This window comes from Corythoichthys intestinalis, chromosome 3, assembly GCF_030265065.1.
Source record: "Corythoichthys intestinalis isolate RoL2023-P3 chromosome 3, ASM3026506v1, whole genome shotgun sequence".
NCBI lineage: Eukaryota > Metazoa > Chordata > Actinopteri > Syngnathiformes > Syngnathidae > Corythoichthys > Corythoichthys intestinalis.
Window position 1 is genome coordinate 10,794,327 of NC_080397.1, and position 17,885 is coordinate 10,812,211.

The 17,885-nt window shown below is 39.2% G+C and overlaps 1 protein-coding gene across 1 annotated transcript; it reads right to left on the reverse strand.

The window, feature by feature from the left end:
- Positions 1-3,503: 3,503 nt before the first annotated feature.
- Positions 3,504-17,196, reverse strand: dmrt3a (doublesex and mab-3 related transcription factor 3a). Its single transcript, XM_057831067.1, has 3 exons — positions 17,179-17,196; positions 8,401-8,910; positions 3,504-6,368 (listed from the first exon to the last, which is right to left on the reverse strand). Exons 2-3 carry the CDS (start codon positions 8,780-8,782, stop codon positions 5,419-5,421), a joined length of 1,332 nt encoding a protein of 443 aa, XP_057687050.1. The 5' UTR covers positions 8,783-8,910; positions 17,179-17,196; the 3' UTR covers positions 3,504-5,418.
- Between the last annotated feature and the right edge of the window lie 689 nt (positions 17,197-17,885).

Genomic DNA, 17,885 nt, shown 5'->3' on the forward strand with positions numbered 1-17,885 from the left:
TCATGAGAAATAAACTCTGGTTCCGGCCCTCAATAAAACTGGTTAGCAAGCAAAATATTTCCTTGATAAAAGTAACGAGCACCAGTGTTGTTAATCTTACTGAAAAAAAGTAATTAATTATAGTTACAAATTACTTCTCCCAAAAAGTAATTGCGTTAGTAACTCAATTACCTGAATGTAAGAGTAATTAGTTACTTGGCAAAGTAATTGGTGATATATATATATATTTTTTTTTCTCAAAAAAAAAACAAAAACAAAAAAAGAAAAAACACACTGGCCACACCATGTGAAGTTTTTTGTGAAGGTTTTTGGTACAATTGGCCCAAGCCCAATTCTTTACCCTAATTTACCCTTTACCCTGAATCAACTGTTAAAAGTTGTTAAAATTGCTCCCATTATTGCATTAGTTCCCTTCTCTCTACTTTCGACATATGAAAGTTTTAAAACTGTTTCATCATTTAAAGATAGATTCAAGTCAAGATTTTGCCGATTTAGAAGCATTTTAGATAAAAAGTTACTTAGGTTCGCTAGGAAGGTTCTCTACAACAGAGCCGTCCTAAAAAGTCTACTGCTTTAAGATGGCGGCTGTCTACTAACGCATTTAGTGCCATGTCTGTCATTTTGCATCTAGTTATAGCTATATACAGTACATGTGATATCTACCATGTCTACCATATCTACCATAACATGCGGGCGTAGTTTGTCGGCTATCGGCTACAACATGTCCTAATGGAGCTACCTAGCATCACGTTTGCTCGGCGTCACAACTTTCTTGCCTCCTCCCCACTCCTGCTCTGCTCTGTCGTCTCGGTGAGTCCGTCTCCCTCAGACTTTTCGACCAATATAGTAACGCATAGTAACGCATGCCTTTCCGTCCTCAGTAACGGTAACGGCGTTGCCAAGATGAGAAAAATAATTAATTAGATTACCCACTACTGAAAAAAATAACGCCGTTAGTAACACCGTTATATTGTAACGCCGTGATTAACAACACTGACGAGCACTTACTAAATTTGGTTCACTAAAAAGGAAAAATGAGCTCAAAAGTGTAATTTGGCTGTAAAATTTGAGATACAGTATCTGGCCGAAATGTTAAACTAAAAAATGTATTGCTATGGAAATGGTTATTTCTGAGAAACAATATCAAACTAAAAAACTGTCTACCATTTCAGAATATAATCTTCTAAGCAAGAGTTTTGACATAAAATGGTGTTTTCTGTGTAATGCATGAATCCTTGGTGTTTTGAAAGTGGACATAATGCTTTTATCTAGACAAATTTCATAAGCGGTGGAACACACTACAAAAGTGAGTACACCCCTCGCATTTCTGCAAATATTTAAGTATATCTTTTCATGGGACAACACTTACAAAATGACACTTTTGATACTATGAAAAGTAGTCTGTGTGCAGCTTATATAATAGAGTTAATTTATTTTCCCCTCAAAATAACTCAATATATAGCCATTAATATCTAAACTCCTGGCAACAAAAGTGAGTACACCGCATGGGAACTACGTACATCCCTAAATGTCTAAATTGAGAACTGCTTGTCATTTTCCCTCCAAAATATCATGTGACTCGTTACAGGAGTGCTGTCAGCATTGCTGGAGAGATTGAAGAGGTTGGGGGTCAGCCTGTTAATTCTCAGACCATACGCCGCACTGTACATCAAATTGGTGTGCATGGCTGTCACCGCAGGAGGAAGCCTCTTCTGAGGACGGTACACAAGAAAGCCCACAAACAGTTTGATAAAGCCATGTCAACAAAGCACATCGATTACTGGAATCCTGTCCTATAGTCTGATGTGACGGGCGGGCTTTCTTGTCTACCGTCTTCAGAAGATGCTTCCATTTGGTGAAGACATGTCAACAAAGCACATGGATTACTGGAACCATGTCCTGTGGTCTGATGAGACGAAGATTAATTTGTTTGGTTCCGATGGTCTCAAGCATGTGTGGCGGCGACCAGGTGAGGAGTACAAAGATAAGTGTGTCATGCCTACAGTCAAACATGGTGGTGGGAATGACCCCCCCACCTCTTCAATCTCTGCAGCAATGCTGACAGCACTCCTGTAACGAATCACATGATATTTTGGAGGGAAAATGACAAGCAGTACTCAATTTGGACATTTAGGGATGTACGTAGTTCCCATGCGGTGTACACACTTTTGTTACCAGGGGTTTAGATATTAATGGCTATATTTTGAGTTATTTTGAGGTGAAAAAAAAAATTAATTCTATTATATAAGCTGCACACAGACTACTTTTCATTATGTCAAAGTGTGATTTTGTCAGTGTTATCCCATGAAAAGATATAGTTAAATATCTTCTGAAATGCGAGGGGTGTACTCACTTTTGTGATACACTGTATCTGTATTGTCAAACTGATATTAAATAGTTACACCAATGTATCATTGTAATATCTAACATTATCTTGGCCATGGCGCAGTTGGTAGTTGGAGTTGTCCTTGGACCAAAGGGTCTGCAGTTTGAATCCCAGCTATGACTGCCCACTGTCGAAGTGCCCTTGGGCAAGGCACTGAACCCTGATTTGCCTCCAATGGGTTGTCAACCCAGCGCCTTGCATGGCAGCATTGGTGTGTGAATGTGTGTGTGAACAGGTAAATGTGTGCTAATGTAAAGCGCTTTGAGCATGGTAACCATGCAGATAAAATGCGCTGAATAAGTACTGTTCATACTTTAGCCATCCAGCACTAAAATCTTTTATTTTCCATTCCATGTCACCACAGCAGGTACTATTTAGCCATTTATATATCTGAGGAAATATTTTGCAAAATTATGTGGACCAGTGTAACACTCGATGGTAAATTTCTTGAAGTTCATAGTATTTAAATGAGTGCCCTATTAAAGGCTATGAAAATGTTGCTAAACTCATTGACTACCATTGCAATCGCTGTCAAACCTCCCATTCAAAATGGCTTGGATGCCCTACTGCAGTCAGTAACACTGAATCATGATCACCCACTACCACGCCTCCCATTAAAATTGATTGGACTCCTATTGCTGTTAGTGGCAGCCAATGAGTTAAATATGTGTAAGTATGATATGATATTAATAAGAAACACACCATATTTTATATCATTTCAAAGTTGATTATCAGTTTTTTAAAAATCTTGTTTTATTTTTAGATGCTCTTTCATCTTCTGTGTCACGTTGCCAATAGTTGGAGAAGAACAAAGTTAAATGGCAGGGATGTCACATCCTGTGGGTGCCTTTTACTTCCATTTAATACCACTTAACTGGGAGTCAGCAACCCGCGCCTCTAGAGCTGCATGCTGCTCATTCGCGCTACCTTAGTGGCTTCCGGGAGCTTTTTCAAAAATGTTTGAAAATTTAAAAAAGGTGGATGAGGGAAATATATGTTTTTTGTTTTAATATGGTTTCTGTAGGAGGACAAACATGACACAAACGTTCTTCATTCATTAATATTGTAATGAAGTTAAAATTAAGGCGGCATCGTATTACAGTGGTCACGTGGTGCGTCATTCGCTATAGGATGCACTGCAGGAAAAATAAACATATAATCATGCAGGCTCATTATGTACAGTATTTGTAGCCAACTTAGTCATTTTTATTGTAGGCTTACAGTATATAGATAATATAGATACATACAGGATACATGCATACAGTACATACATAAAAATAAAGGTAGGTTCATAGACAAGTTTTCGAGGTACATCCACTTTACTTCCTTATGTCTGCAAGTAACTTCCGTTTTAGAATTTCTCCATCCAAAACAACAGTGGAGCTGGAATAACATTACTCATCAAAATCCCTTAAAAATTTGGAAATATCGCATCCATCTGCCATCATCACGACAGGGGCAACATGTTCATGAAGGCATATGTGGAACCAAGCTCGTGCCACCACAAAGACCGGGTGTTTTTGTAGCCATGTTGCCGCTGTGTTATGGAAGGTATGGTCTTCCTATCCCTGCATTTTCATGTGTCCGGTGCTCAAAAAATACTAAAACTAAAATCTTGCATATGAAAGCACTTGTTGCCTTGATATTGTTATTACGATGATGATTGTAATTATAATGATCTTAATATTACTACAACTACTGTATCTGCTGCTAGCCTGTTGCTAATCAGTACGTGTAGATGGCACAATTATGTCAAAGCATAAACGCAAGCGTTACAAGTTTTTTGTAAGTTTGTTTACAAGTGGAAAACGCTGTTAGACAAGGGAAGATAAGTTGATGTGCCTCACAGCAACACTTACTGTACTTTGATGGACATACTGTATATTGAGACTATGTCGTTGTATGCGGGGGCGGCCGAGAGGCTGGGGCCGGAGGCGGTGGCTCGCCTCACGGCGGACCTTCAGCTCGATCCCGAGATCCAGCTACGAGCTTTTTAACTGCAGCAACTTTAAGATACACTATTGGAGCTAGAATTATCGACGACAGCGGGAGGAAGCCCGTCTGGAGGCCGCAATGTCGGGTGAAAGTTTGGCGAGGCTCTGAAGCTCTGCTGTCTGATATCACATTCTCGTATGCTATTTTTCCAATAATTTTATAAATTGTGATTCATTGACCTGTTTTGCACATGCACCAATTGTTTTAAATAAAATAAGAAATTCAGTCATGTTGTCTAAATGTTTTATTGCGATCAATATCTGCAATAAAAAAGAATTTCATACTATTTTTGTTTATATGTACATACCTTGTAGCATTTCTTTGTAACAACAAAATCCGTGTCAGCCCTGTTGCATTCGGCAAATGTAATATAATTTGTAATTTCACCTCATTTTGGTCACTCAAGTGGCCGGCGTATTAATCTATACCTCACGTCAACACAGGCTGACAGGTTGTTATGATTTTGTCCATGAATGATCAACAAAGTGATAAGAACAATCATACAATCTCATCTACATCATGCTGAGTCCATTTTTGGAGATTCGGTGGGTTCCTCTGGTTTGATTTTGCAGTTTTAACTTTGTCAACACACTGCTAGCTTCAACCGCAACTCGTGAGGTTTTTTGTAAACCGGAAGTTCGAAGCAGAAATTTGCCCCATATTTCGTTCAGGAAACTTGTCGATACTGGTCCTCATTTTATTGCTGTCAGCCAGTCCATTTCAGTCGAAATGAATTGGATATTTATCACTGTAAATGGCAGCTAATAATTTCATATGGATGGAATTTGCATATCTATTTTGTCTGTCTGTCTGCATGTGTTTCATCACCATTTGTAGTCAAATTAAGAATCTAGAATTGTGACATTCATTTTCGTGGCTGAGCAATAAAACAAATTTGACAGTTTGTATTTCATCCAATTTTCTTTTATTAGTCACACTCAACACATGCTCACAATCTTGACAACATGCTAATAGGAAGTAGACGTAAAAGTGTGTACATTCAAGAGTGGTGCTCACTGTCGTTTGTGGGGGCAGTTCTAGCCGGATGAGTTCATGATCCGCGAATCAGCCGAGTCCGAGCGTTCCTCGTAGTCCTCGTCAGGCGAATACAAGGCTCCCTTGGCCCCGGGCCCGCAGCCCTCCCCCTCCTGAATGCTGCCACGCGGCTCCTCGCTGACTCTAGGGTGGTGTTGATGTAGCAGCGAGGCCCCCCGGAAGACGGAGCCCCCGGGAGTGGCACCCGGGCCGAAGGGCGACACGTATTGAGCGGCGGCTGAGCGCAGTTGGTACTGCTGTTGCAGGGCCATGGTGTTCCACAGGGTCACATCATTGTGCATCAGGGCACCACCCGGACCCCGGCTCAGAGAGTTGCGCAACACTAACGGGTAGCGTGGGTGCTGCAATGGGACCCCCAGGGTGGGCGTCTCGGACGTGAAACGCAGCGAGTCTGGCACCCTGAAAGCGGAACCCACTGACCACTTGGCGGAAGATGTCACCGGGTGGTAGGAGCCCAGGTTGTGCTCGAAGGGGTGCCCGCTGGGTGGGAGCGCTAGGGGGTCCGGGTGCGGCTCAGCGTGTGGGTGCGTACCCCCTTCCGGACCCCGGCTGGACAGCAGCACCTCAATGGCACCCACCAGGTCCCCCCCACAGCCACGTAGGATGAGCTCCAGAACGGGGGCCTTGTGGCCCGGGAAGATCTTCTTGAGAACTTCCAAGGGCGGGCGGTTGGCTCTGAGACCTAATGGTAGGTTAATGGAACTGGCCAGACCCTCGATGAGCACTGCCCGCCCCCCAGGACTGGCGGGGCTCTTGTGGGGGCTCTCGGCCCTGGCCTCTTTCTCTTCTGGGTGGCTGTCCGAGGGCTCTGGAGTGTAGCAAGAGTTTGGTTTGGAACCCTCAGGGGAGCTGGCCTGGTCACGATCCCGTTCACTGGGGCTGCCCCCCGTCTCCGCACCGGACATCTCCCCGCTTGCGTCCTCGGGACTTTCTGTAAAACAGGAGCATTGTTTTTTAGGAGTATTTCTATGTTGTCTGTCTACATGTTTTGCATCATCATTTGAGATCGATTTAGCGTACATTGCGGTCGATGCTCAACTTGCCCAAAAAGCTTTAAGTGTGATTCTTTTTTCTTATTAAATATCTTATTTATATTTATGAAGTTTGCATAGCAAAAACTGAACAAAAAAACGTGGTTACATATTGTATTTAATCCAAAAGATTTTTAAACTCTACATACATTTCGTTTTTTAAAAAATTATATAAAGTATATTGTATATGTTGAACTATAATATAGCAATGTATTTTTTGTTACCTATCCTACCTGTCCTATATATTAATCATGTATTTTTACTATACATATTTCTTACGCATGCAGGCACACTAGAAGTTTGGACATATTTCACCCATTATAATAATTTATATTTAGACAGCGTTTTTCTAGTAGTCCAAATGCTTATTGTGCCATAACAGGACTTGTTGCCAGGCAACATTTTATCTTGGTGGCGAGAAATATGTAAACAACTTTATCATTTTCACCTCTGGTTGTTATCAGTTTTAGTCTTTTGGAATGCAATACAAACTCCATTTGTTTTATAAATACAAAAAAATGAGTGGATAAATAGTAACTGTTTTAGTGCCATCGACAAGAATATACGTCCAATCCTCCTTCTGCTATGAATTTAAGTTAGTTTATCCTATAGTGACGTCCAATCCATTTGAACTGGGAGGGTTTCGTTCATTCGCTAATTCCCAATTCAAGTGATTTGGGCGTGTATCGCCGTTAATAACAACTAATTAGATAATAATCAGTATCAAATAAGATGTGCAATTATTGTATGTATTTGATGAATTAAACAGGTGAAAATCAGCTTGTCAAGTGTCCATGACTTGAACGAATTAAGTTTATTTAAATAATCCAGGCCCTACGTACACCCCAGAAGGGAAAACATGTAATACTTTAAACGACTTAATTTTTCTTTGTGGTTGCTTCATAACCATATACTGTAATCATATACCCGTTTGTCATAATAAGGCCGGCATCAGAATTATACGAGAGTGACATAAAAAACAACAGCTCTAGTTTTACAATAACAAACACGATTATTTATTTAATATTCTACCCTGATTTAATTTTTTCCCACAGTTTAGCGTAAATGATACCGTATATGTAACAACATACAGCATTTTCCACATAAGCCTTACCCAAATTGGCATGTGTCAAATACGACACTGTCTTTTTTTACATATACAATTGTGTTTAATGTAAAATTCTTATTATAATAAAATTATTCAATCCCCACTGCCTTATGGTGTTGCAAGTCTTGACATTTATTTTGGTCTCATTAAAAAACAAATCGAATAAGGACTTGAGTGTTATAGATAGAGGCAATTTTTAATTTTACAAGTCTTAATTTGATGTGATTATGTATAGGATTTTTAAAAAGTCATACTACAACATTACACTGCATAATAGGGGTTAAGTAATTTTGAACACAACTATATATATTTTTAAGCATGAACTACTCGAATTAAATCCAAATTGATTATTTTACATAAAATGTAATAATTGTTCCAATTATTTGTTAGAAAAGGGAAGTATTTTGTTTGCAAAATAGCAATATTAACCATTACAGAAATCGTTTGTGTATTTATTTGAGAAACACGAAAATGTTAACCATTTCCCATTGAAATAAAGATACCAACTTTTAGAATCCTACAGTACTTTTTCGTTGTATAGTTGCCTCGTGTAGACATTACTTACAGACATTTGAGATAGGTATTATTGAATAAGGCAAAATATGATGCTTTATTTTTTATTGAAAATGTATTTTGAGAGTCCCTTCTTTTTTTGTCATCCTCAACTTTGAGTTCTACAAAACAACACCTCTAAAAAAAACTGAATTAGAATCAAAGTGTCCAAATTTATGCGGAATAATTTTTTAAAACGGAGAAATTTAAGGGAACTGTTGAAAAATGATTATAAAGCGGGTTGAATTCCGAAAAAAAGTGAGACCATGCACCTCGTCTTTCCTCGGCACTTTTCCATCTGGCTTCGGGCTCCCCGGCTGCGACCGCAGCCGCTGTCGCCGTAGGGGCCGGCCCCGCAGTCCCGTCTGCGGGCACGACCCTGAGGGCCTCCGGGATGAGGCTGTCCAGGCTCTCGTTGGCCTGCTGCCGGCGCAAGGCCACCTGCGCGGCCATCACCCTCTGCCTCTCGATGATGAGGATGCACTTGTCGCAAGCGCAGTCCTTGAAGCGGCAGTACCTCTTGTGGCCCTTCAGCCACGACAGCACTCCATGGTTGCGGCAGCGAGCGCACTTGGGAGTACGCTGCAAAGGCGCCCGTGGCGGCTGGGACACCGGCGCGCCCACGTACAAGTACGGAGAGCCGTAGCCGTTCATCGTTGACGTCGCCTTCCGACCATAAGAGGAAAAGGGATGAGAAATGTGGGGGACCGGGACTTGCACGGGAGGGCGTCCGCACGTGCGTGCATGGGGGGCAACTTTCAACACACGCCCACCTCACAATCCTGCACGTGACCGAGATGTGGGCAAAGTCAGTCATAATTAACAATTATTTAATCTGTCGACTAATGTTGCGATTAATTGATAATTTTAGTCAATTAATCTGCCAACTATATGCGATGAGTCTAATTTGCGTGTATAAATTCTTACCAGTCTAAATAGATTGGACGTCTATCGTGGTCATGACTTCGAAACATGCAAAGTCAGTGAATGAGTTACCATTAGTAAAGAGTTACTAATCAGACTAATACAATATGAACTAATGTAAAAAAAATAAAAATAAAAAAAGTGAATTATCATTAATCTTTTCTTTTTTCTAAAAAAAAAAAAAAAAATTAATTGATGTTTTTATTGGTTGCCATTGACGGCACTCTCCAGGCCATTTAAAATAGGAGATGGGAGCAAATTAAGGAATGTCCACGTCAAATTAATTGGACGTCTACTGGTGATAAACACATGAATGAGTTAAAAATAGATTATTACATTAATTAAAATATATATTATTCATAGAAGAAAACTATGATTAAATCAATAATTTTGTGATTAATCAATGAATTCAATATAGATGAACCCATCTGCTGTCATGACTTTCAATCTATTTTATGTGGGAAGCATTTGTTCATTATCTGCTATACAATCAGAGGTACAATCAGAGGTGGGTATAAAGTAGCCAAATATTTTACTCAAGTAAGAGTAGCATTACTTCTGAATAATAAGACTCAAGTAAAAGTAGTCATCAAAACAATGTACTGAAATACAAGTGAAAAAAAGTTTTTCGTGAAAAGATAACTCAAGTAATGGGTAACATTGTGAGTGACTACTTATGATGTTGTTTTTTTTTAATACAATTTTTTTTTTCTCAGCACAAAGTTATCTATATGAACTGTTGTTTTTAGTATACTGTACTATAACATATTACATAACCACACTAGGTCAAAGAAATACAACAACAAAAAAACATTGAATTCCGGGGAGAAAAAAAAATCTACAGAAATTAGCATTATTCATCAAAAGAGCATGAGTGCCCTCAAGTGGAGAAAACATTTTCTATTATGAAACTAAAAGGATTACATCTATGGTTTTCCGTGGTCAATCTCTGCCAAATAAAAACTGGGAGAGAGAATAAAATCTGCGCTTTCAAGTCATGTTGATGTCAAATACTTAATTTTTACGGTGCTTTAAAGACATAATGTGATGGAACGGGCTGGCATGATCATAGAACAGCAAGCTTGAGTCTGATTGGTATAATGGAGTCATATGATTAGTATTGCCACATCTCATTGGTGAAACTGGTTGAGCCACTGTTGACGTCTCTGGCAAAAATCTAATATGTAGAATAAAGCGGGAAAATGTAACAATTAGTGTAGCCCAAAGTAGGAGGGTAAGAATAGCATTTCTTCGTCACAAACCTAGTCAAGTAAAAGTAAAAAGTATGGCTTAGTAAAACTACTCTTAGAAGTACATTTTTCTCAAAAACTTACTCAAGTAAATGTAATGGAGTAAATGTAACGCGTTACTACTACCCACCTCTGTAAACAGTTCTATGAACTTGACGACTTCTAGTAACAAACTCATTTCAATTCACAGCATAAATATGTTTGGACGCCACATAATTGGATATCTCTTGTCATCAATGGCACTGAAAGAATTAATCTGTCTACTAATTTTGCAATTAATCTATGAAATCTATGAATAAACCACCAGCCTCCCCAGTTAAAAATGGATTGGAAATCTATCGGTGTCACTGCACTGGTATATGATCATTGAGAGTGAATGAATCAAACAGACTAATCGGCCAACTAATTTTGCGATTAAGATGTCAGCTAATTATAGAAATTAATCATTCTAGCGAAATCAAATTGGTTTACATGCAGTCTTGGTTCTAGGATTTCTCTGAAACAGGGTCGAAGAAGGGGCCACATGTAGCCCTCAAGGCCCACTTATATACACTTATATAAAAACAATGGCAATCGTTTGTGCTACGTTTGTGCTTGTTTGTGCAGTAAAATGTATCGTTTGTGCTGCTATGGTTTTTTTTGTGATATTTACAATTCTTTTATAAGTCAAGACAAGGTCAACCACTCCCCCATTTTGATTAAAAATGGCTAAAAATGTTGTCAATTGTTGTTGCTGTAAAATGTATTGTTTGTGCCACAACGGTTTTGTAGATACTAAAATCAAAATCAAATCAAATTTATTTATATAGCCCTTTACAAAAACCCGAAAGGCCCTCAAAGTGCTTTACAACAAAACATGGCTCAAGATAAATAAAAGGCAGGAAAATATTATACAATGACATTTAAAAAATAAAGTAAAACAAAGAGCGCATCACAATAAAAGTCCAGCAAGTAAAACAATAAAACCGATAAAATCGAAAAACATAAAAAAAAGTCCTTAAGCTAATAAAACCAGGCTATCCTAATCTTTGTAAAAGGCGAGTCTAAAAAGGTGCGTTTTTAGCCGAGACTTAAAAAGACCTACATCCGTGGTGGTGCGGATTTCGGAGGGAAGGCTGTTCCACAGCCTGGGGGCAGCAACCGCAAAGGATCGGTCTCCCCACTGTTTAAGTTTTGACCTCGGAACATCTAAAACAAGCTGGCCGGTCGAGCGAAGAGTTTTGCCAGAGTTACGAAAAGTTAAAATTTCCGATAGATATGATGGAGCCTGGCCATAAATAGAATTAAAAACAAACAGTAAAAGTTTGAAATCAATTCTAAAATGGACTGGAAGCCAGTGGAGTGATGATAGCACGGGGGTAATATGCTCACGTCTAGGTGTACCTGTTAAAAATCGAGCAGCAGCATTTTGAACAAGTTGCAGCCGAGAAATCTATGCTTTTAATTTGTGCTAATGATGTCACGCAGCCCCCATCTACGGCGGAACGGAACCACAATGGTGCCATTCATTTTTGCTAGGTTTGTGCTCATTTGTGCTGTAAAATATTTGTTTGTGCTGCTGTCATTATATAGATATTGAGAAATTGATTTCAAGTGATAACGTCACCCGCAGCGATTTGTATCATAATGCGCCACTCAAGTCGGACTTAACCCATTAGGATGCACAAACAAAGCACAAACGATTGACACCAATTTTAGCCATTTCCAACCACAATAGGGGCTGATTGACCTCAGATTGACCTAGGAAGGAGTTGTACATATATAAAAAACGATGGCAACACAAACTAAACTTTTTACAGCACAAACAAGCACAAACGTAGCACAAACGATTGACATCATTTTTGTATAAATTTGCATCTGATCGGGGGGCAAAGTTCACGGAAGTGTAAAGTTTTTAATAATTTGTATTAATCATGCTGTGTGCAAGTAAGGATAAAATACATGGAACAATAATTTTAATCACTTTTATGAAAAGCCATTTTAAACAGCATTAATATTTAACATACTCTAGAAACAGCATTATCTCATTCTCTCTCACTTCAGAAAAGAAGGATTCACCGATTGCCATGTGCTATGCTAATATGGGAACAGGAGCATTTCAGGGGCCATGCAAATTAGAGGTGGGGCCAGTGCCCCTGTGGCCCCAGCACTAAAACCGCCACTGATTAGATGTCAGGCGCCATCAATGACTCTGAAAATTGATCATTGGCAGTGAATAAGTTACAAATAGACTAATTAATCGATCAGATTACTTAAAAATATATGATTCATTAAAGAAAACTGTGATTAATCAATTTTTTTTAATGATTAATAGATGGATTAAATAGATTCATCTATTGACTAATTTTGCAATAATACGATTAATTGCAATAGAAATGGCAATTTCTGGAGAAATTACGATGTGGCTTTGCTGTGGTAGATAGAGATCTATCAAGTCATTTTCTGTTGATTTGGGGACATTTGGCGGACATGTCCTGTTGATATCGGATCACTTCCTGTTGATTTGGAGACATTTGGGGGACATGTTCTGTGGACATCAGGTCACTTCCTGTTGATTTGGGGAAATTTAGGGACACATACTGTTGATGTCAGGGCACTTCCTGATTATTTGGGGACATTTCGGGGATATGTCCTGTTGCATGGCTGTCAATGGCATCGACTTACATGGGTGCCAGCTGAATGTCAATGGGCTGAAACAGTAAGTTTTTGGTCAAAAATCACAACCACACAGGTTTTTCTGCCATTGAAAATGAATGGGAAATTCGAACGTACATGGCCGTCAATGGAATGGATGTGCATGCCTGTCAATGGCATCGGCTACTTGGGTGCCAGTTGAATGTCAATGGGCTGTCATGGTAAATGGTCAAAAATTACAAGGACCAGTGTTTTCCTTCCATTGAAAATGAATGGGAAATTTGGACGAACATGGCTGTCAATGTTATCCCATTAGAAATGAATGGGACAGTTTTTGGCGAATTTTGGGTGAATCGCAAATTGACAAATTATGTATACAACCTTTATGCCCCTTACTGCCATGGAATTTTCGATGTGTAAATTATGGGATTTAGTCAAAAATTGGCAGACAAGTAGCGTTTAAATTTTTTTTTTTTTTTCCAAAAGCCTGCGTTTATGGGCGAACTGAAATTTTTTTAGGGGGTTGTTTGAAAATTCCCTGTGTCGCGCGAAAATTCTGGGCATTTTGATATTTGAATGGTTACATTTGGTCTAACAGTTTGGGCTGTGCGGTGCGCCGAAGAAACACCATTCAAAAGAAAAAAATGAATTTTACTATATGGGACTTTGCCTTGCAAATCCCCATCTAAATAGGGCTCTCTCACCACTTGGTGCTCGAACCCTAATAACAATAACAGTTTTCAATCAACAACTAAAGGTCAAAATGGATTGGATGTCTGGCGCAGTGAATGGCACTGAAAGAAAAGCATTCACAGCCATCCTGTTTAATTGTATTGGACATCTAACTTTGTCAAAGGCAGGCAATGATTTGATGCAATAATAATAAAAATCAACTTGCGAGTTTTATTGGTTGCCATAACCAGAGTGCATCTATGTTTTAATCCATTGTATTTACTGATATTTTGTTGGTATCAACATTTCATCAATTCATGAATTGATTTATTCATTATATAAATACGTTAAAATATCACCCAAAAAATATATAGAAGAAAATGATAAATAACAACAACAACAAAAAAGACATGAATATATTTATATTTGAGACCTATCATCCATGTATGTGAAGACCGATTGATAATGTGACCCAGTTTGTAGTCGTTAAGGCTAAATTAGGCTTGTTGTTTTACTTACATTACAACAAGTAGCTTTTCACTATCTGCTCGGCTCGTGAATGCAAACTAACACAAGAAATCATCTGCTACTAAGTTGTATGTTTTTCATGCAAGTGTGGCCCGCACTGCAGTGAATCCAAACAGTATAGATGCTCCTAATGGAGGCCATTGAAACAGAGCGAGGGCTTTATTGAAGCACATAAAGGGATGATAGCAAGCAGGGCAGGGCAAGGAATCAAGTGGGACCATTAAGCTTTTAATTGGAAAATGGCCCAGCACGCTTTCAAGGTGACTAGATGGGTCTGTGCTGGCTGTTAAACACTTGAACGGCCGGCCAGTCGGCCTTCCTGCATGCCCGCAGCAGGACACTCGCCCTACTTTCTTGGCTTGAGTTTGGTGTATTGTGAATTGACTAAAAACCAGGGAGGCCGATCGTTTTATTCATTCACATAAGACATAAGGTTATAGTAAATGTTAACTTAGAATTTACACCCACCCAAAATAGTAAACAGCTTTTTTTTAAATTATGATTATGACCCAGGTATCGATTAATTACAAAAAAGTTAAACAAAAATTAACGCATTTTAATCCTTTCAGGGACAGTGGTCACTTTTGGACAGCTATTCAAATGTTGACTCATTAAGTGACAATTTCTGGTCATTAAAAAACATAAATATTAGAAATTAATCATTCTTTCACAGTACGGGCATCATGGTTCGGTGCACGGCGTCAGATGGTGAATACGCTTGAGTAAAAAAAAAAAAAGTCCAGTCAGTCCAGGGGTCGGCAGAGGTAATGCACTTAAACCGACAACTGACATTATGGAAAAAAGAAGACAACCCAAAACAGACGAAGAAGAAGTTATCATTGATCACTTCTAGGAAAGTTATGGTGAATGTACAGAATGGGAACTATCAAATGCAGTATTACTATCACTTTGTGAAGTGTATCTTGTATTTTTAAGTCAGGTAATGGTTCTTCGTTCTAGCCCTAAGCTGAAGTCATTGAAACTATCAGTTTTGGAACTATTTAAATTTTATTTTAGTCATTATAAAAATATATCTTATGTGGGAATGAACGTTCACTGGTAACGGTTTACAGTTAACTGTGTGTAATCTGACTTTGAAAATGGGACTATCTTATTTTGATTTTTAAAAAAGTTTGCCAGCTGGTGAGTGCCACCTGACTTTAACTGTTATCTCAGTCGATCCACAAAAATGGTGAGTTGTCTATTTTTGCACATACTGTAAACCAGGGTTCACTAAATCCGGACCTTGGTGCCACTTTTCCTGTCGTGTTTTCCATGTTTCCCACCTCCAACACACCTGAATCAAAATAATCAGGACCATTATCAGGCTTCTGGAGAGGTTGCTGATGACATAATTATTTGATTCAGGTGTGTTAGGGGAGAGAGACGTGGAAAACACGACAGGGAAAGTGGTACCGAGGTCCGGATTTAGTGAACCCTGCTGTAAACTGTGATATAAAGAATGTTAGAGCAATAAAAACACAAATCCACAAGTTTGAATTTATCTTGTATTCATTTTGCATTTAAAAAAGAGCTACTTTTTAGTTTTAGCAAACAAAAAAACTGTCAAAGGCTGTGATTTTATATATATATATATATATATATATATATATATATATATATATATATATATATATATATATATATATATATATATAGTGAGAATCAGAGCCACTATCCAGGAGGAAACTACATTCCTCCAAGAGTACATCATGAAGATAGCCCCCAGTGAAGACCTGATTGGTGAATGCCTCAGGCAGCAGAAGCCCAGTATGGAGGAGGACCGTGAGGAGATATCACGGAAGGACAAGCCCCTGCATTGTATGTACCACCGACAAATTGAGGGGGTAGCTGACATGGGAAAAACATACCAGTGGCTGGAAAAGACCGAACTGAAAGACAGCAGGGAGGCACTGATCATGGCAGCACAAGAACAGGCCCTAAACACAAGATCAATAGTGACCGGGGTCTATCACACCAGACAGGACCCCAGGTGCAGGCTGTGCAAAGAGGCCCCTGAGACAGTCCAGCACATCACAGCAGGGTGTAAGATGCTGGCAGGCCAGGCATACATGGAACGACATAACCAGGTACCAGGCTTAGTGTACAAGAACATCTGTGCCGAGTACGGACTGGAGACCCCAGAGTCAAGGTGGGCGACACCTCCAAGGGTGATCGAGAACAACCGAGCCAAGATCCTGTGGGACTTCCAGATCCAGACAGACAAACTGGTGATGGCCAACGAGCCTGACATAGTGGTGCTGGATAAACATCAGTACACAGCAGTAGTGATAGATGTAGCAATCCCGAGCGATAGCAACATCAGGAAAAAAAAGAACACGAAAAGCTGGTGAAATATCAAGGGTTAAAGGAAGAGTTGGAGAAAATGTGGGGAGTGAAGGCAACAGGGGTGCCAGTAGTGATCGGGACACTAGGGCCAGTAACCCCCAAGCTGGGTGCATGGCTCCAACAGATACCAGGAACAACATCCGACATCTCCGTTCAGAAGAGCGCAATCCTAGGGACAGCTAAGATCCTGTGCAGAACCCTCAAGCTCCCAGGCCTCTGGTAGAGGACCCGAGTTTGAAAGGAGAGACCATACCGCCCAGGTGGTGATGACTATAAAGTACACACACAGGAGGAAAAACAGTACCTCATTTTCAATTAAACCCATCTGGAAGCCACGAACTGTATTTTAAAAAAATGTCAGAGTTTAACACTGGGAAGTCTGGAATTTTTTTTTTTTTTTTTTTTTTTTTGTGCTATTCTTAGAGTCTAGCTGGCAGGCAATCAGTATTTCCCAGTAATTGCTAATTTACCAAAAAGCTGTGTTTATCTGCTATATGATATTTTTATCAGAAATGTTTTTTTCTAATCAGTGATTTACAAAGCAAAATCTTTAAAATTATCAGGTACATCCAAACTTTTGCATATCACTATATATTTACTTTTGAACGCTGTGTTTAAAAGTACAAATATGATGTGAGGTGAGGTGAGATTTTTGAGTTACAGGGATTATCACAGAACGAATGATGCTATTACCTGAAGGGCCATTGTACATTTGCTGTGTTGAAATGTGGTCAGTTTGGACGCATATGAGAATTATAGGGCCAGAAATGGATTCTATTTCCATTCTAACCAATCAGGGGGAACCGTCATAAGGCTGCAGAGGTGGCGGTGATTAGGAGACGCTGATTGTGGGGCGGGCCTCCCTGTCATAGGGCACCAGATTTACGTCTCTCCGGGGACCAAATATCATCCACGCGTCTCAATCACCTTTCAGATCTTACACACACACACATACGTACACAAGCATGTTTGGATATTCAGGAATAAAAACTGCAAAGGAACACAAGGAACACTTTTGATACTCATGCTTTTTTTTTTTTGCGCCATAATTATTCATACAAAATATGGCAATATTTGTGTATAATATGTAAAAGTGCATTCACTATTCTTTCTAAGTATCAATTCGACACCATGTAATTCAAAGTGTTTTACGTAACATAAAATTTGAACATTTATCTATTTTACTATAACTTTACTATTACTATTACTATTTTTTTCTATTACTATTACTACTATTGTACTATTTTTTTCTTTTTTGTATATACTGATGTTTACTGTAATCATACTTTGTGTTCTCGCTGTGACATGATGTAAAACATTAGTATCATTTTCTTACTGTAGAGTCAAGACTTTTCTGTGTAGCAATGAGAACCATTACTGTTCTGTGGTTAGCATCACAA

What these genes read in the sequence shown, in the direction of transcription:
- dmrt3a (XM_057831067.1), bottom strand. Translation starts at nt 8,782, where the DNA reads ATGAACGGCTACGGCTCTCCGTACTTGTACGTGGGCGCGCCGGTGTCC. An exon ending in AAGTGCCGAGGAAAGACGAG is followed by an intron (nt 6,369 to 8,400) that starts GTGCATGGTCTC and finishes CCTGTTTTACAG; the next exon opens with AAAGTCCCGAGGACGCAAGC.